Here is a 19,846-nt window from a genome sequence, read left to right on the forward strand (position 1 = left end):
CACCAGCTTCAGAAATGGGTAGCAGATATTGTGTTGTTCCCCCTAAGTTTGATTTATTTAGGTATAAATCAATAATAGGTCTGGTTGTAGTTCTTATGTTAGCAAGAATGTTTCTAGACAAAGTTCTACTATTAAATATTTATATTGGAGATATTCCATAAGCTGGATATGCTCAGTAAGTCGAGACTCATGGTCCTGCCACATTTCGCCTTTATTAGGCTTCTTCAGGGGAAGGTTTCTGAGACATGAGGTACAGGAATATATTCAGTGTATTATACTTTTAGTGGAGCACCATGCACCAAAGTGAGACCTCTGCTTACAGCTTCCCTCTCTTACAGATCTTTTACAGAGCATTGTACATTTTTCTATACTTGTTAGTTTTATCTGGGTAGAAAATGTTGATCACCAGCTTCAGAAATGGGTAGCAAGCATCAATAAGCATAGCTGATTCTTAACTGCTTCCAATAGTCTATGCATGCCAAAAGTCAAACATTCCAACGTCTTCCAAAACTAATTTTGAAATTTATGCTTAGGGCAAACCCATGCTTTATTTAATGCTTATTCCCCATAACACCTCCCCAGAAATATATTTACATTTTCTTCATGCCTTCAATACTTCCAGGTATAGAAGAGCATCGGAGCCAATCAAAGACTATCATATGGGGCTTTTATAAACATGTGTAATTCTTGACTTCTGGAACTCAGCTTATATACAATTTTCCTTCACTCCTGGTATACCAAACAGCAAGGAATTAAAGGAAAGTACTATATGTATATATATATCAATATATAAGGAGATTTGTATTAGGGAAATCTGTTTCTTTAAACCCTGCCCTTTATGTTACCAGTTTGTGGGGATATCTGTGTTGCACTAATTCACCATATGAGGAACATTTACTTGCTGCGCAGTTCAAGAATCAAACAGTTTTTAAAAAAGGGATCTGTTTAATTGCTTTCCCTTTGTTTTGTCTGCAGGTGACAGTATATTGACAATAGGGTGAATATTGCAGTGAGAGCCGGGCTGGTTTCCTTTTTTTTCTTTTATAGGGTGAATTTGGGTTTTTAGGGGTCAATCCATCTATCCAGCACAAAACTTCTGTTTAATGATCAATATTCAGTTGGAACCAGCTTTCATAGCCTACTGGCGAAACGCGTCAGGATTAATTTGTGCTCTTTCTGAACTATTTTAGGAAATGATGTTTCTAGCATAAGGGTCAAAACACCCCATGACGTTAATGGGATAGACCCAAATTGTGGACATATTTTTATGTTTATTGTATTACCTAGTTAAAAATATACATGTTTTTCTCTATATAAGATGACAAATACACATTTGAATTGCCCCAAAAAACCCTGCTTTTCTTCCTTCTTTATCAATGTTATATAATTATTGAGGGGGGTGGCAGTAGTTGATAGTAAAACAAGAGGGAAGGAATCTACTACTTTCTAAGACAGTTCATAGCTTACTGGTTTCCCATTAGTAAGATATCTTTCAACTTTGTAATCAATACCAATAATCATTCTAACAATTGTTTGTCTCAGGATTTCAAAAAGGGTAACCAGACAGATTGAATCATAGTCATAATAAAATTAGTTATAATTAACACCATGTAATGCACTGACAGGCTTGACAGCAACAAAAAATAATAGTGTAAAAAATTAAACAAAGAGAAATTGCCATTTACAACAACTACTTTTTAAAGTATCTTTTTATTAGACTCAGATTCAATATCTATTGAATCTGCAATGGCTTTCTTGTAGAACTTCCTGTGATGCGGTGACAATGCTGCTACATAGTTCGGGTTTAGAACTACTTTATTAAGGCATTCTCTACACTACCATAACACTGATGAAGTATGTAAGAGATGTGCAGCTACTTGGCAATGGACAAATCAATACAAACTCCTCGTAGACACTGTACATTTTACAACCTATGTGCAACTTTCAGACTTGGCATGATAGGCAAAGGTGGGAAGGGAGCCAAACAATTGTAATTATGCCTCAACCCATTAGTCACTGCTCCATGTCAAATTGTTTTTACACCTGTCAAATGATCATTGTTTCTGCCAGGCTGAGTCAGCAGCTTTGTTATTGAGTGGTCCCAGGGATGAAGCCTGAGAATTAATATTTTATGATGGCTGCATAGATATTTTATGCCCTCTGCACATCTCTGCGATCTCAACATGTCAATTCTCCAGCTTGGTCTTGTAAATCAATGGATACCCAATGCCTATAAAGCGGGAGGAGACAACAAACCGTGAAGAGTGCAGATGATAATTCATCCAGCAAACAGATGTTTCTTTATTTCTTATGTATGAAGATATGCATGAAGCTATTCCTTAGCTGGCTTTTTGGCCAGCTACATACGTCCTTTGAGAGACTTCTTCTCTCTAGTACTAAGCTGTCTATGCAAAAAAAGCAGGAATGTAAAGCATCTGTGACTGCTCAGACATATGCACAGACACTCATAACAAGACCACACGGCCTATTATACTATTGTCTCACTCATAATTGGGCCATTTTAAAAGAAATATTTCTTTAAATGTATTAAATCTTTCATTTTAAATAAATATTTATTTTTTCTTGCCATGCCTCAAAAAAAAAAAAAAAAAAAAGGTACATTCTAAAGTAAAAAGAGATGGAGATACCCTTCAGCAAAAATACCTAAACATATCTATTTACAAACAATTAGATTCAGGTATGTTTAAAATCATGCAACAGTAAAGCCTAACCAAACCACTCCTTTGCCCTTGTTTTGGGTCCTTTATCTGTTTACTGGCCAATAGGAAGGCTCCTGGTAGGTGGGGGTCTGTAATAAACTTGACATTTGCCATAAAAGTCAAACACTCACACTTGGAAGCATTTAAACCAATTAGCATGTCGTGCAAGGCAGAGTGCTGTCTGTGAATCTGCTAGCAGGTGGGTGAAAGAGAGGAGTGGCCTGGTGCTACTGCACTTTCACAAGTCTGGGTCTGTAGTCTAGCTCTATGGCCACAGAAACGTATAGTCCATACAGAGGGCACAACTTCAGTTGTAAGTGTGTTTTACATGTTTATATGGAGTCTGGCATTAAACAAATGAACAGAGTCCAGTTGTACCATGGCATTTAGGATAATAAAAAGAACTCATTCCATAGTTAGCAGATAACTTCTAAGGATGACAGCTTGGTGTTTATTTTATCTCTGGAAGATGCAGACAAATAATGTGCTGGTAAAACATTGTGACAATATAAATCCTCAGTCAGTGCTGTCATAAAAAAGGAAGCTGTCATAGAGTTGGCTTTAGTTGCTTTTTTGCAGCTTCTGCTGTAAATCGGGGGAGGATGAATTCCACAGTGCCTGCAGCCATAGAGGTTATTGGTCATTGCTTGCTTGTTTTAAAGTTCATTTACTTCTTTTTAAATATATGTATGTACTTAAAGGTTGATAGTATTGCCAATGTTTCACTGTCTGACTACACCTGTTCCTGATTCTTAGTGCACCTATTGGTCAATTAATGTACCCATCTCATTAAAAGACTAATATTGAGGAATCAGGGTTGTGTGAAAATTCTTTATGCTGGGAAAAGAGTCCAGGAGTAGTAGGAGAAACTCTTCAAGGGGGTGCTATGGTTAGTGTATTTCAGGGTCCTAGAATGAGAAGGAAGGTACCAGGTGGGTCTTCCCACTCCACCCAGGCACACCGAGTAGTTTGGCCACAGCAGACTGGAGGTCTGCTATAAGAAGCACAGGTGTGCTGTAAGGCTGGAGAGTAAAATTGCAGCAGGTAGGCTGGAAAAAAATCCAGTGTGGGAGCTGACTAAGAAGTCTTTATTAATTATTCCCCATCAATTTTTGATTGAAATTCCCTGAAAGATGGTCATATGCTGCATAATATGTGGGAGCTTTATAAATCCTGTTTGTTAATAAAATATTATTTTTATTATTATTAATAATTATAATAATAATAGCAATAATAATAATAAAAATATCTCTCTAGGTGTCTTCTTTCAGGTCCCATTAAAAAAAAAAGACTTATTATGCCATCTAGTGGCCAATTTTAAAATTGCACTGGTGTCACAATAGGAAATGTAAGCAAAAAGTATGAACGAATCTAGAGGGAATTCACAGGGGAATCATTTATAAATAGAGCCCTACGAAGCTGTGTCACTTTTGTATGAAAAACTGTTGATGCTGACTTGATTTATGGACTGTGGAATCTTCACTAAGGACTGTACTACAGATGATTGTACTGTGGACTCTGAGGACTCTGCACCCTTCTAGTTCAGCTGATGTAAGCTGCCTTTTTTGTTTTAAGATATATGCTGAAGAAAGCTATTTTGTTTTGATCAAAATAAAGGGACTTGTATTGCTAACAAACTTTTCTGTGCGCTTGCTGAGGGGCTAATCCTCCATATCACAACACACAATCGGAGTTTATATTATTATACACTATTTATATAGTGCAGACATATTATGCAGCGCTGTACAAAGTCCATAGTCATGTCACTAGCTCAAAGTGGCTCACAATGTGATGTCCTTACTACCATAGTCATATGTCATTAATACAGTCTAAGGTCCATAAGAAAACCCTTACAAACACAGGGAGAACCTGCAAACTCCATGCAGACAGTGCCCTGGCTGAGATTCGTACCTGGGACCTAGCGCTGCAAAGGCCAGAGTGCTATCCACTGAGCCACATGTTGCTGGTGCCTGTGAGTTGACCCCTTAAAGCGTACCTAGACTCAGAATTCCCACCTTACATAAAAGGGTAGACAACCCTTTTATGTAAAGTAAAATTTCTGTTTCTTTGATAAGTGCAGCACCGCCTAGGCGATGGAGAATGAATAGGAGCCCAAAGCCTCCCGGGATAACTACGTCACACATCCAGGGAGGCTCTTGGGTGCTCCTTTTGCGCATGCCCAATGAGCCCTTTCGCCAAAAGAGAAAAATAAAGTTTTTCTCCCAAACTAGGAAGAAGAACCCGGAAAAAGAGGAAAAGACGGATGTCGGGACAACGCTGGACCCGATGGAAGAAATCTCTGGACCGATCGACTGCACTGCGGGATTGAAGGTAAGTGTATTTTTTTTTTTGTTTTGGGCACTTTTGATTTTACTTCTCTTTAAATAAATCAGGCCTAATGTTGCAGGACCACTAATTAAACTGCAGGAGCTTTGTTAGCCCTAGCTGCACACAATGACATGACACAGGATATGCAGTCCAGGATGGGAGGAGGTTTTTACTCCCATAATTTGCTTGATTACTGTGTGTTCACCAGATATACAAGAAGCAGACAGAACAAGAGGATTATCACTCTTATGGCTACAATAACAAAGCAAGAACAAGAACAGCACTAAGTCTAGCAGTTAGTCTCTTGAACACCCCGACATGACTAGAGAAGTGACGTTACTGTTTTTTCCAGGGTCATTGCTCAGCTGTGAAAAAGGAAGAGCGAGCAATGGAACCCTGGTAAAGAGAACATAAAGAGACCAGTGGAGGTAGGGGGGGATTTTCAGAAATGCTGTCACTTTGATTGGTGCGACAAGTTGGCAAGATCTCATAAAGAGCTCATAAAAATAAAAAAAAATACCCTAAATAATGTCTAAAATGTCTGGGTTCAATAATAAAACCTTACTGATATACGTGGCATACACAGCACAAAGAAGAAGATCTGGATCCTTAATACTCACAGTTAACATGGCAAACATCAGCTGGCACACATTGAAGGCATGCCGCCAGTTGTGATAGAGAACCATTCGATAATTCTTCCTCACTGTCAGCAGCCACCTGCACAAGATCTGAAAAACAGAAGGGGCATGAAGATGTGTTGTACTATGTGTGGCAGAAGATCTCATTACCAGTGTACAGAAGACCCATGCCAGTACAAGAGAGGCTGATACATGAGCACAACAGATGTTTACCTCGTAATCAATTTTAAACTTCTGAACCATTCCCAACTCCATGAACATTCTCAGGGCTGCTGTAATCATCTCGTCAACATCCAGGGAGAAGTCATCAAAATGAATGTCATCGATAGCGAGTTCTGACACCAAGGGGATGTTGGCTGCCTTGAATGATAGAGAACCATGTTACACACTGCTTTGTTGAGAAATGGACTTTGCTCATACACAGGATTTATTTTTCAAGAAATGTTCAGTAATATATCAAAGTATATGTTTCTCTCTGCCGAAAAACCTTGTTTTTTGTGTTCTTCACTAGAATTAGGCAGTGAAAATAAAAGGTCATGTACAATTTGTCAGTCTGAGGAAATTTAATTTCAGTTTTAGAATAAAATTTATAAAGAAAAAACAAACAGCGCCCATAAAAGAATCTAGAATCCTAGAATCTACTTGATGAATAAATATCCCTGCATCAAGTACGACTTCAACACAAAGCTTTTTTTTTTTTTAATTCTCACCCCAATACACGTTCTTAGCATCTCATCACACATACATTTTAATATTTGCTTTTGATAAAGTGGTGAAAGAGCTATAGCTTCCAATAGTCCCTATTACTGCCTGTGTGCTCCCGGATTAGTGCCTCTACCATGTGTCCCTGGTACGATAGTCATGAAAATGGATCTTTTCAATGATGGCATTAACAGCAATAAAAAACCCCTTTGATTAATACTGTGGCAAATTATTAATATTTTTATTATTAATAAAGAGAATTTATATAGCATAAATATATTACGCGGTGCTGTAAATAGGGGTCACAAATGACAGACAGTGACACAGGAAGAGAGGACCCTGCACAGAAGAGCTGGCAAATAAGAATTTGCAGACGGAATTTGAGAAATACAGTTTGCAGCAAAACAGTTTAGTTCCTTCCATTTACCACATTATGCATAATTCACCAAAATCTACTTTATATGTAGGAATGACCCACATCCAGTTATTTGCACTATTCTAGGTGACTTTGCAGACTATGTGAGCACCCAAGGCCAGATCCAGTAACAATTTAAAATTATGCGCATTTCTCTGTTTAATAAAAGCTTCTCCCGGAGTGCATTAGAAGCTGGAGCAAGTGAAATAAAGCCTGCCTCATTTCCGTGCTGGAGGACATCCATTATTATCTGTCTATTTCCTCCCCAGGCGTACAGTCCCTGGCCCTTTCATTCATTGGTTTTTGTTGTTCAGCCATGGAGGCTCAGTATGACATGTGACCATACAGCTTCTTGTTTTAGTGACGACACCTATCCCCTCCCACCAGCCATTGGGCCTAAATTATTATCCCGCTGGATGTACGCTGGGTTACACATGCATGGTGCTGGATCCTGGCATACCCAGGTGCTGGAAATGAATGGACTTCTGCTTGCATGTGCAGGAGTTATGTCATTCCAACCTGGCCAAACAATTGGCCAAAGACCAGAAGGGGGAAGATGTCAGCATCAGTAATAGAGCGAGGATTAATTTAAAAGTGATTTTAATTTCAGATAGATAGAAGATTTTTCTTATGTCTGAGTTAGGGCAGATTTAGACCTTCAGGTACAGGAGCAAGCAATTCCACGTGACACCTTGCCAGTCATTCAGCCACTAACACCTCAGTACTGGTTCCAGCATTTGCAGATTTGACAGCAAGAGGTATATTCTTTTATGTATTGTCTTCCCTGATGCAGTGGTTCACCAGCAAGTGGAAGCGGTAACCACACTAAAACCTCACTGCCAGTCTGAACATAGCCTTTGTCCAGCCAACACAAAAAAGCAAATGATCCCACATCAAAGATAATACCAACTTCCCCAGACATTACCAACCACACATAGGCTAAACAATAAAGTAAGCCGCAATACAGCAGATTAACAAACTGACTTGGACCATATGGGAAAGAAAAAATATAATAATATCATAACTGTTTCTTGTAAACAACAAAACCAAAGTATTACAATCTAAACATAAATTTCACCAGTAAAATAATCATGTTCTTTATTCATCATCTGTTTCTAGGTTTAAGGTAATCTCAGATTGCCTAATACTGAATAGATAAAATATGTAAATCTTTGGAAATGTGATCTTTTCTACATACACAGAGAAATTGTGTCCTCACTTACTGCTTAGAATATCACCAGAATGAGGTCAGCAACGATTTGATCTCACTGTTCTTAGACTGATTGTCTTCTTACCAGATGTGAAGTTTGTGTTCAGATCCTATCAATGATTACCCTTTAATAATAAGCATACTAATGCATATATAACTTCATCCGCATTTTAAAGGGCACAGGAAAATAGGAAGAAAAAAACTTTCACCAGGCTTATATATACAATGTGAAACACGCTATACATATATATACCCCCCAATATAAGCATTTGCCAAATAGTTGCTGTAAATCCTGCAAATGAAATGTTCAATTTGTTGACACTGGACACTAGAACCACTAGAGAAAATCTTTGAAAGGGTAAACAGCTTTTATAAATGTGTTTAATTACCCTTATTTATTAAAGTTCTTCAATGCTGGAGAGAATACACTTTCCACAGTGAAGCTGGGTGATCCAGCAAATCTGGAATAGATTTTCTTGAAAGTCATTAGCTTTTTCTTAGCATATGTTTTCAATTCTGGACCAGCTTCATTCCAGGTTCACCCAGTTTCACTGATGAAAGTGTATTCTCTCCAGCATTGAAGAACTTTAATAAATAAGGGTCATTAAACACATTTATAAACGCTGTTTACCCTTTCAAAGATTTTTATTTCTGTCTCTACTCTTCCGATATGAGATTTAGGCTATGCTCAGACTGGCAATGATGTTGTAATGCAGTTACCACTTCCTCATGCCAGTGAACCGGCTACCTTGGGGAAGATGCTTTTACCTGTGTCTGCCCCATGGCGAATGAATGGGGGTGGCAGTAAGAAGTACTTTACTGCTTACTGTTGCCTGATAATAAATGTGCAGGTGCTGTTAAGAGCCAGCACTGCGGTGTGAGTGACCACGTGGCTGGCAAGGTACCAGCCCTGCCACACAGTACAGCCGCCACAGGTAAATGACACAGGTCTTGCCCTGCACCCAGCCTATGAAAGGAACATGTATCACATTGATGAGCTCATCTCCCTGTTCTTCTGCTCTGTCCCTCTATCAGCATTCTAGCACAGTGTCACTGCAGTATAGGTGAGTGGCTGCTTGTTTTCTCTTATAAACTCTGAGCTCCTTTGTATAGGAAACTGGTAACATACTGATATTTAAGTATTACCTTATACATTTTGTTATATGATTCAATGAAATAGGTCAGACTGAGAAGAGGTTAAAAAAACCTAGAACATTAACAGGGAATATGAGTATGAGCCCATCTTGTTAAGGAATCACTGATAATTTACAGACTCATTTATCTAATATGTGTCTTCCCTTAAAATAGTTGTAATAGATATGTGCCCACAAACTGCCTGTTGTTTTAAAAATCTGTGTCAAGACGTACCTCAAAAATGATTTAATAAAAGTTGGAAATAAAATACATTTTTAATATATGTTGTGCATAGTCACACGACTGCAGATCCCGGTAGCACTGAGTGAGATGATAGAATGAGGGAGTGGCTGTGAACAATGGAGAATGCACATAAAAAGGCCACAGTGCTTTTAAATCCGTTATCAGAAGTAGTAACTTCTGGGTGTTTAAAACACTGGGTAATGCAATTTTGCAAATTGCAAAATTGGCAAAGAAGAGGAAGTTCTTTAAAGTGGACAAGAATTAAAAGGGGATTAGCAGTATCAATAACTTTGCTTTGTCATTTTAAAAGAAACGGGATATTATACATTTATATAAGTATTTATTATAGGTTTATTATTAGTATTAAGGGAATCTTTAAAAATATTGTTTTTTATACATTTTTGATTGGTATTACACTTTAAACCTAAACACAAAAAATCAAAAATGAATGATGTTTTTTGAATGTGGTGGCTGAATTCATTTTTTTTTCACTTGGTGATTCTGCTAGTAACACATGTTATGTCCTAGGTGGGGGATGCTCACTCTCTGCACTGAGCAGCAATGCCACCCTGGTACAAGACTACAGTGCAACTTTCCCTTTCTTCTCTGCAAACCAAACAAATAACAGAAGGGTATTGTTAGGGTTTACACACATTTTGAAATGTAACTGAAAAGCCTTTTATATCCTTTGAGAAATGCATTTACATTTATATCATAGATACTACAAAAGGCCTTAAGCAACATATGGTAATAAAGGGAAACAGTGGGCACCGAAAAAATTGCTTTAAATTCTGTTTCTTTTTTAACATGGAGCAAGAATGTCACCGTGTGGTAGATTGGAATTACCTCAAGCCGCTAGCTAGAAAACAGAATTCTGTTCTACTTTCAGGCAGCAGATGACTGGGAATTCACCCGGGGACAGAGCAATGAGATATAAATCACCCGTGTTCAGGTAGTCTGGATATATGTGTCTACATATGTCGAGACAAAAGCAATAAAATATCATATTTGCATCTGTGCCTGCTATCAAATGCACATTGCACAAACAAACATGTCACTTTGAGTTAAACAATATGAAAGGTAGGAGCGCAGTGGATGTATAATTGGTGAACGGTGCTGTTATTGCTTACATTAGAACTCAGTGATGTGACACATATAAAAATAGAATTTATAGTCAAAGGGTAGCAATATCAGAATATCAAATAATTTGGCATCTGGAAAAGTTATGAGCTGAATGTCATATGAAACACATATCACAGGGTGTTCTATAATGAATGACACTATATCTGTCATGAACAGACAATAAATACCTAGATACAAGTATCAGCATAAAAAAATGATTTTAAGTGAAATCTTCTACAAAAAGTCTTCTACAGTGAAATACAAGGAATGGAATATTTCTGCTGTAAAACTAGGGGTCAGCAATTAATTTGTGACTGCATAAATGCATGATGCCATTGGACTTTGGGGTTTATAATGATAGATAGGCAAGAGAGAGATAGACATAGTGATAGGCATGCAAACATCAAAAAAGAAGCTTAGTCTCGTATAAAAAAAATAGAGTATTCCTTAAAGGCTGGTATCCAACTTAATTCTCCATATACCCTACCCTCCTCTACCTAATGCCCCATATACGTAAATAATCTATGGTAACATGCTGTTATGTTCTTCTTTCCTCTGCAATAAAAAGTTGGAAGATTCTTCTTGCATCAGCTATGTCTCTCCCGGTGATGTGGATGCATTCTGCTTTCTACATGAACAATAAAAAGTGTATAAAATATGAATACATCTTCCTTCATCTGCACTGGAGAGTTGAATGTTCCTTCATGGAGCAGCTATGATGTAGATTCTATTCATATTTTCTTATTGGTTGTCCATTTGTGTGGTCCTCAAGGGGTCCTGAAGACTTAAGTGGTGACTTGAGGTCTATACTTGCTGTGGAGGGTCACATCAGTCAGATCAGTAAAAAATATTAGAGGGTATGACATTTGCCCAGGGAGGAAGACATAAGAAGCCAACAGGAGACTCAGTCCACCAGACTTTGAATATAAATTGAATGTCACATTGGCTGGACTGACCCATTAAAGTTGGTATTTATTTTTTTCTGCAATAGGTGAGCCATGCATACAAATATTAATTTCTCTTCCTATTTATCTTCCCTCTTATCTGCACTCCCTTTCTACTTCATCACACAGCTAGAAAATGCAGTTTATGTGGTACTATTAGATTGTAAGCTCTTTGGGTCAGGGTCCTCTCCCCCTCCTGTGTAATTTTTTGCATCTTTCTGTCATTTGCTACCCTTTTTTAACGTACAGCGCTGTGTAATATCTTGGTGCTTTATAAATACTGATTATTAACAATATGTGTAATAACAATACAATGTGGTAGTAAAGAGAACACCCCACTGTATCACAGTAACAAAGATGTTTTTTTCCTCCTCATTCAGCTAGAAGTTGATGGCAGTTGAGAAGGAAGCGCGTCACATGTACAACCTTAGAACATTTATTTATTGGTAAGGATCACAGTAAATTGGCCATTTTTTCATTGTAGTGGAATACTTGTAATTTGTTTTAAGTTCTAAATTGCAATTATTTTCCTGTCTGCATAGACTGCCAGGAAATGGCTATGCTCTCCCCTGTATCTGAAGGCTCCTAGGACCACAACGCATCTGAACAGCTAGTGAAAGACAAAAGCAATGCTAAGTAATGATTAATTTCAGCTCACTCTGTAAATGATGCTAAGCTCTCTCTGTTTGCGGTTTCCAATTTCCTTGTTTACTTGTAGCATTTTTAAACCCTGGAGCAACTATTTGCTTGGCTACTGGAACTGTAATAAAAAACGAAATTCGCAATAAAAACAGCAGTGCGTCTCAGAACGAGAATTCTATTTATGCTGCAGCATTAACAGTGCAAAAATCATTCTTGTAAAAGTATGAACAAGCTTTGTGTCTTTGATGTGAATGGAAACCTTGCTGAGATTTTCTGTAGAATAATCCTACCTATTGTCCAGCAACAAAAAAACAACAAAACATTTAAAGGAAACCTATACTGTGATAAATAAGATTTTAAATAGTACTACAATAATAAACTTTATTAGATAATTAGAAATATTAAATACATAGCACTACAGATGAACACCACAGCCTAAAGGTGGCCCTGCTGTACCGCAGGATATTGCTGTGATCACCATGTCATAGCTGATATAGTGATCACATAATCAGGAATGATTCTAAATAATTCACAAACATCAGTGCAGACCTGGACTGTTGATTGAGAAGAAACAGCTGAGTAAATTGTCAGCTGCTGGTTCTTACATTCAGCATTACATTAGCAAATCAGAAGAGCATTAGATTAAACAATCTGAGATCTTTACTAACAGATTACACACACAGGGCCTGATTTATTAAAGTTCACCAAGACCACAGAGGATAGACTACCATGGAGGACACTGGGTGATCCAGCACACCTAAAAAGCATTTCTTAAAAATCATTTGTTCTTAGTTGGCAAATGTTTTCAGTCCTGGACCAGGTCCATTCCAAACTTGCTGGATCACCCACATTTTCCATTGACAGTTTATCTTCTGCAGTCTTGCAGAACTTTAATAAACCAGCCTCAGTATGCAAAGGAAAACATAACTAAACTGTCCAGTACGAAATGGCCATGTATGCAAAATGTCCATTACTGCACTTCATGGTCTTAGAACTATTTACTAAATATTCAGAGGTCCTAAAAAAGATTATATGTCAATATGCAAATGACTCTCTCCTCCAGAACTTTCCTATAGTTCTTCTATGTCATGTGTGGTTTCAGTGGTAGTGGTTGAGAGGTGGAAGTGGAGGTGGGGGTGAACAAAATCTAATTTGTCCTGTATAGAAAAAGTGTTTAATGATGTAGTAGTTACTTTTGTTTCTCATTTGAGTAGCCAAAGTTTTTAGTAGGTTTAAAACCTAACTTCCTATTTTTCATAACCCTACTCTTACCCTCTACTCTTTCCAAAATTACTGTTAGGATTTTGGTCATTCTTGGAGGTCCTTCTATTTTTATTCATGTCATATCTTTAAAGTAATGCTGTCATGCCTTATTAAACCTATTGACGTTTTTTAGAACTTAGCTCTATTGGATAGATTTTATCTAACTTTGAGAAGGCAAAAGACTCTAGGACAGAGTCCTATCAGTCAGTCTTACCAAAAAGACTTTGGAACAAACATCTCACTATCTAAGTATTCAGGGTGGGCTCACTCAGACCACTGTGATGCACCAATATCATTTTTGGATGGACTGGACCCTTATAATTTCTCTATCCTAGCTTTAAATTGATAAATTAGGAAGAAAAGACATTACAGATTTATTCAAAGTGCACATAGGTTTGTCTCCTTGTGGCACCAAAAGTATGGCTGCCCAATAAAAGCAATTACAGCAATTACAATTAGCACAAAAAACAGTGCAGAGGGCATCGTCCTAGTATAATAAACAGGAATCCATAACAATCATAGGGAATTCTCATATCTTTATCTATCTTTATTTCAGTTCCCTTTTAGCAGAGCATGATAATGTATATCAAAGTGCCTTGCCATCGTGTTTCTTAGCAACTGCATTACATACACAAGACTTAAAGACCATGCCATGTAAAATCATTGTTTAAAGGAATGCACATTTTAAAACACAAAAAAAATAATAATCTTTTTTTTTTTTTTGCATTTTTGTTACATTAAACAGAAATTAAAAAGAATTTACTATGTAACAAGGAATGTGACATTTTATCCAACCAAACGCAAGTTTAAAGTGTGTTTAGAGATCAAAGATTTTTTTAAATTATCTTCTGAGTAGAGTTAGGAAGAACGGACGGACGGACGGACGGACAGACAAAAAAGTCACACATTCTTATATCTTGGTTACGGCACACATTCACTGTTGTATTGTTTCAATAAGCTTATGCAACGTCACAACATTTATTTCTATCCAGTTTTGCATTCATTTAGAACTTACTATACTCAAGTTCTAAATCCCAACCCTTGTAATTCTAAACCCCTAACATTTAAAAAATAATAACATAAACTTGTGCTAATGCCACCCTCCCCAGTAACACATACTGAAGAAATGTGGCAAACCATGTACACATTCTTCTTGTCCCCATGTGATAGAACTATTGATTAGTGATTGTCCCAGCATTGTCACATGGGGATGTAAAAGGAGTCCTCATGAACTGAAGAGATTTCTCATTATTTCCTTCATTGATGGAGATTCAGGGAAATATCTCCAAATATTAATATCCCCCTCTCTGCTCGATCCAAACCAGCAAAAAAGGTTTGGCTGGAGTTGGACTATACAGTCTAAAATCTGGGCAAATAATATACCATTCACTATACCCCACCCTGTGTATTATATTTTTTCAAAGTTTACATCCCCTAAATTAAAAAGTAAATGAGATGAAGCTCTGCTAACTTCAACCATCCAATCATGTGTAATGAAAAATCCAGCAATTTAGCATTCCTTGCATGAGATTGGGTATACTTTGAAAAGTGAACTATCACCGCATTCACTAAGCTAAGTAAATTATGCATTTTAAGGCAATAATTCACCTGGGTATGTGAACATCCTAAATTCCCATAATAAATTACAATTACCGGTAAGTATTTGCACTACAGTAATTTGAAAAGTGGTTGATTGCTTATTGTAGCATGAATGATGCACACTATCATAGATCTATCTCTGGGCTGCTTTATTCAAACACCCATGTAGATTGTTAGAAATACACTAGAGGGCAGTATAATACCAGGTCAGAACCATGCAGAATATTTTAGTACATCTAATAAATGACTGCACACATATAAATTCAATATATCCTTCCAAGCATGGCTATGTATCATTAATTAGAATCCTTTTTCTATAAAGACTTGCAAATGTGATAGCAAAACTGGCTATCTTGAGCTAATGACAGATTATTGTCAGTTAACACTTAGATAATAGGCCTGATCACAACTGGCATATTTGCTAAATTAGTTTTGGATACAGCTAATAGGGCTTCATTTTTTATTAAATCTCATGATAGGTCCTGCAGTTGGTAATAAAATAGAAGTGGCAAATACTAGACAGAACAGCACACTTTAATGTAGTCCAAGGATGCAATGGGAGGTTATTTGGATTTAAAGCGTCTGTAAACTTTCTTGTATAAATTGTTTTATTTGCTTCTCTTTGGTCTTTATAATTTTTCATTAAAAGTGTTTTTCTATATATGTCAGAAATGTGTTAAAGGTATATGTTGATCTCTAGATGAAATATAATGAGCTAATAATTTCATATTGGCTATGCTATACTCTTATCAGCTATTTTGTTATGAAGGAGAGGGCCAGGTGTTCTGTAGTCCTGTTCCTCGGCAAACATATTGCTCCTTCATAGATTCAGTAATTAATCAGTTAAATTATTCAATTATTCAGTAAATTAGGTGAGTCAATTCTCTAACCCTTTCATAAAATACAAGGCTGTACATTTTCCACTGCAGGCTCAATTGTTATATTATTCTAGGTCAGATTTGGAGATATTTTCATGCCAAAAATTATTCATCCTACTTTTAGTAGCATACATTTTTGTATCTTCTCTTTTAAACGAATGAGATCAGTTTTATCCGGTTGATCAGAATTCCCAATCTAAAAAATTATGCAATCTGTATCTATTGTACATAAAACCAAATAGAAAATCATTATCAGTAGATTAAAGCAGATCATAGGACTAGTTCCCCTTTGAATGTAAGCAATCAGGCAGATAATTACTGCAGAAAGAGATAGACAATGTACTTGGAAAAAAAAAAGAAAAAGACAAAAAAAGAGAAAAAAACAAACCTACCTATTCGCTAGCTTCTTCTAAAAAAAAAAGATTCTTCTAAAATTCTGCTGGGACTGAATGAACTCCCAAGAGTTACATAAATATAATAAATAATTAGCTCAGCTAATCAACAAGGCCAAAGATCAAAACCAGGAAAAGGAGAAGAAAGAAGTTGGTGGTGCCTGCAGCAAAACGGGGCCAGGTGATTATATTTAAAAAAATTGCAACCATGCAGGTAAAGTTATTTTATTGCAGGGATTTACATGCTTTAAATTATATGATAAATTAGTAATTTATTAGAAGAAAGTCTGAACTAGACATGGTGCTATTTTAAACAGGACTGAAAAGCTCAGTGAAAGTCCCAAACACATTATATAATCTTATGAATGCAAGTATAAAATATATCTGCTTTATTTAGAATTTGCAAAACATTTCATGGTGTTGGATCAGGGATTTAATGAAACCCTTAAAGCACCTTTTCGGTTCTTATCCAGGTGTACGGAATACAGATGATGCTGGCTGTAGCTATAAAAAAAGCTTTTGGCAGGCATTAGTAGTGATTGGCAAGCTCCAAGGACTGTGAAATTTACTAAAGCCTGCCCAAAGCTTTAAAAATGGACCTGAACTCAGAAAGTAATGATTTGCTGTGTTATAGGGAACAACTGGAAGTGTTAATTGTGCAAGAGGATACTCTGATACTCTGAAGATGTATCTGTGTCTGGAATTCCTTCTAAATATAGCAATGCACTTTCTGGTATGTAATGGAACCTGGGCACTCCTGTGCCCACTGCACCATAGCTGTATAACTGCTCTGTGAGATGCACTGCTGCCTGTCACTGCTGTATCAGAAGTGAGATTTGGCAATGCTTTTATTGTGCCGATCACAGATCCTCATAGAGAGAAATCTGATCGATATTGTATGAAAATAAAGTTGATGCACCCAGAAACCAAACAGGCTTATTAAACATAACATGGGCATAGCAAGATATACCCCCCGCAAAGCATCTCTGAATAACTAAAGCATTTACAAACAATACAAAAGTTTGCTTTTACTGTAAGGACCTAAATGTGTGGCAACCTAAAATGTATATTTTTTTCTACCAGTTCAAACAAATAAAAACGTAAGCAGATGCATTCAAAGATGGTTTTGTAGCATGTCTTATGGAAGAAAGAACACCACTACACTTCAGTATAAAACTAAAATATTCACAGATGGAGTAAGATCTGTTTTAGTTGTGTTTGCAACAAATTAATTGCACTAATAAATCTACAGTGGCTTTCTAAATGTAAAAGGTGATTATGAGTCTAGGTTCAGACCTGGCTCAGGATTAGGTGATCCTGCGCTACTCTCGAAGGCAGGCACCTTGCCAGCCACTTGGTCGCTCACATTGCAGTGCTGGTTCCTAAAGAACCAATGTCTGCAGATTGGGCAGTGGCAGCAGTAGGTGGTACTGTACCACTCACTGCCAGCCCCATTCATTCTCTGAGACTGCGGCAGGTAAATGCTACTTGTAGCGTCTACCTCAAGAAAAGGGTCCCCCATCATGAGGAAGCTGTACCAGGATAAGCCACAAGATAGACTGGTATGCAGGGCTTTGCAAAGTCCATTGTCATGTCACTAGCTGTGCCTCAAAAAGGGTCACAATTTAATGGCATGATCATGTGTCATTAACGTAAACCAGAGGAAACCAGAGTACCCGGAAGAAACCCATGCAGACACAATGAGAACCTGCAAACTCCATGCAGATAGTGTCCTGGCCAGGATATGAACCTGTGACCTAGTGCTGCAAAGAGTGCTAACCACTGAGCCAACCAAAAGACAACTACCACTCAACTGAGAGAAATTTAGCCACTGTATCAATCACGCTTAAATGCTAATAATTTATTAATGTCCAGGAATAGAATGATGATTACATACTTTAGCTGATTTTAAACGCTCAGGAGGCTTCAAACAACTCATTAAAGAATTATGTGTCCCAACATCATGGTAATATATTAACCAGTATGAGTGACTAAAAAAAGAGATCTTGTTTTAGGAACATACTGGGGGTTAGGGGGGAAATTATTAATTCTGTACACTGCAAGTCAAAGGTAAACAGGAGAAAAGACTCAAAAGATTCATTTACTACAAATGGAGAAGCAGCGTGATGGCAGCACACCATCGCCCTAATAGCAGGATGTTTATTCACAAAGTACACATGCAATATTTTAGGACTCCTCATTAGATAGAAGTGAGCAGTTGGCAATTTACCAATTTTGTGGATATTCCCAAAGCATGGGCTGTAAATGGGACTTTAGTACAGGTTTGGTTTTATTTTACAGTGCAGCCTGAATATTCAGCAGTCATCAATAAATTACCAGCAAACAATTTACAGCAGTGTATATAAATCAGACCTGGTCCACAAGAATTGTCATATATAATTGACATGTTAATGTACAATATTTGAACTGGGAATGTGTAGCCAGTTTAGACGTCATTGGCCCACATTGTCTGTAGTGAATCCACAATGGGCTTGTGATCACTGAAAGTTTACAAACAAAATCTCCAGCATGCAGATCCCACTGCACATTTCTCTTTCTTGTGCATTTACTGTGCATACAGAAAAAAATGTAAAGTTAGAACTCATTATACTTCTAATTTAAAAAAAAAACATTTAAAGCAAACCTAATTTCAAAATGTTTACTTTACATAAAAGGGCAGGCAAATTTTGTTTATTTGTGCAACAAGCTTTTTTAAAAAAATGTGCAGTGAGATCAGCAATCTTTTTTTGTTCAATTTTTACCACCAGATCTCAGGCCTATGCAGTGTGAAATCAGATGACGCAAGAAGAAGACGTCGGCGCCCAGCGCTTCCAAAAATGCAAATTTTTTCTTTGTAGTAAACTTGTCAGCATTTAAAAAAAAGACCACCTTAAAACAGGACACCAAATAAAAGCTTAATGTCTGTAAAAAGCAACATAAAAAATATATATTCAATTTATTCAGTGTTGTACAGCTCAACCGCATTCCCATTTGTTTTCATTCAATTGTATGGGAGTGATTGGGATCCAGCAAGTGCTTGAAAGCGGCTGGGTTTGTTTTGCGGTTCCAGGATGGAACATATTGCTTCTGGCTCCTGCGTTGCTTTTCCTCCTCTGGAGAAAGAAGTGCACCACCACTGCAAACTCAAGGACAATGCAAGCAAATACAATAATCTGTGGTGTAGTTTGTCACCCCTGGAGGAATAGCAGGATATGCGTGGGAACATATTATGAGAACAGCGAACTGTTTACATGATGTAATTTACATTATGGCCGCAGAAGTAATACACAAGAAACTCTGGTTGGGGTATCTTGTTGCTATATCATTACTATGTGATTTTAACCACAACATTTTCTACTAAAAAATATATATTTAGGTGCACTTTACCTTTAATAACACCAAGGACATTTCCCATGTTGTTTGCAAAACTTGTTGTGCTGTAAACAAGCTGAATACATTATCACTGAGTAAAATGCAATTGAAACACAATTCAATACAAGTGTTGTCACTTCTCTACAGTGTGTGGGCACAAATTCTGAAACGATCGGTGCACAGGTCAGTATACGTATAAATTTCACTGTTCTGGTTTCTCTGTAGCAGATTAATTCAGTAATCA

The 19,846-nt window shown here is 37.1% G+C and overlaps 1 protein-coding gene across 1 annotated transcript in view; it reads right to left on the minus strand.

Moving 5' to 3' along the window:
* PDE11A (phosphodiesterase 11A) overlaps positions 1-19,846 on the minus strand; it is a 247,652-nt gene that overhangs the window by 53,699 nt on the left and 174,107 nt on the right. The window contains exons 11-12 of the mRNA XM_072419100.1: positions 5,900-6,046; positions 5,669-5,776 (exon numbers count right to left, since the gene is read on the minus strand). Of these exons, the coding sequence (XP_072275201.1) occupies positions 5,669-5,776; positions 5,900-6,046 (255 nt within the window). The remainder of the gene's footprint in view (positions 1-5,668; positions 5,777-5,899; positions 6,047-19,846) is intronic.

The sequence above is a fragment of the Pyxicephalus adspersus genome, chromosome 7 (assembly GCF_032062135.1).
Source record: "Pyxicephalus adspersus chromosome 7, UCB_Pads_2.0, whole genome shotgun sequence".
In the NCBI taxonomy this organism is placed as follows: Eukaryota; Metazoa; Chordata; class Amphibia; order Anura; family Pyxicephalidae; genus Pyxicephalus; species Pyxicephalus adspersus.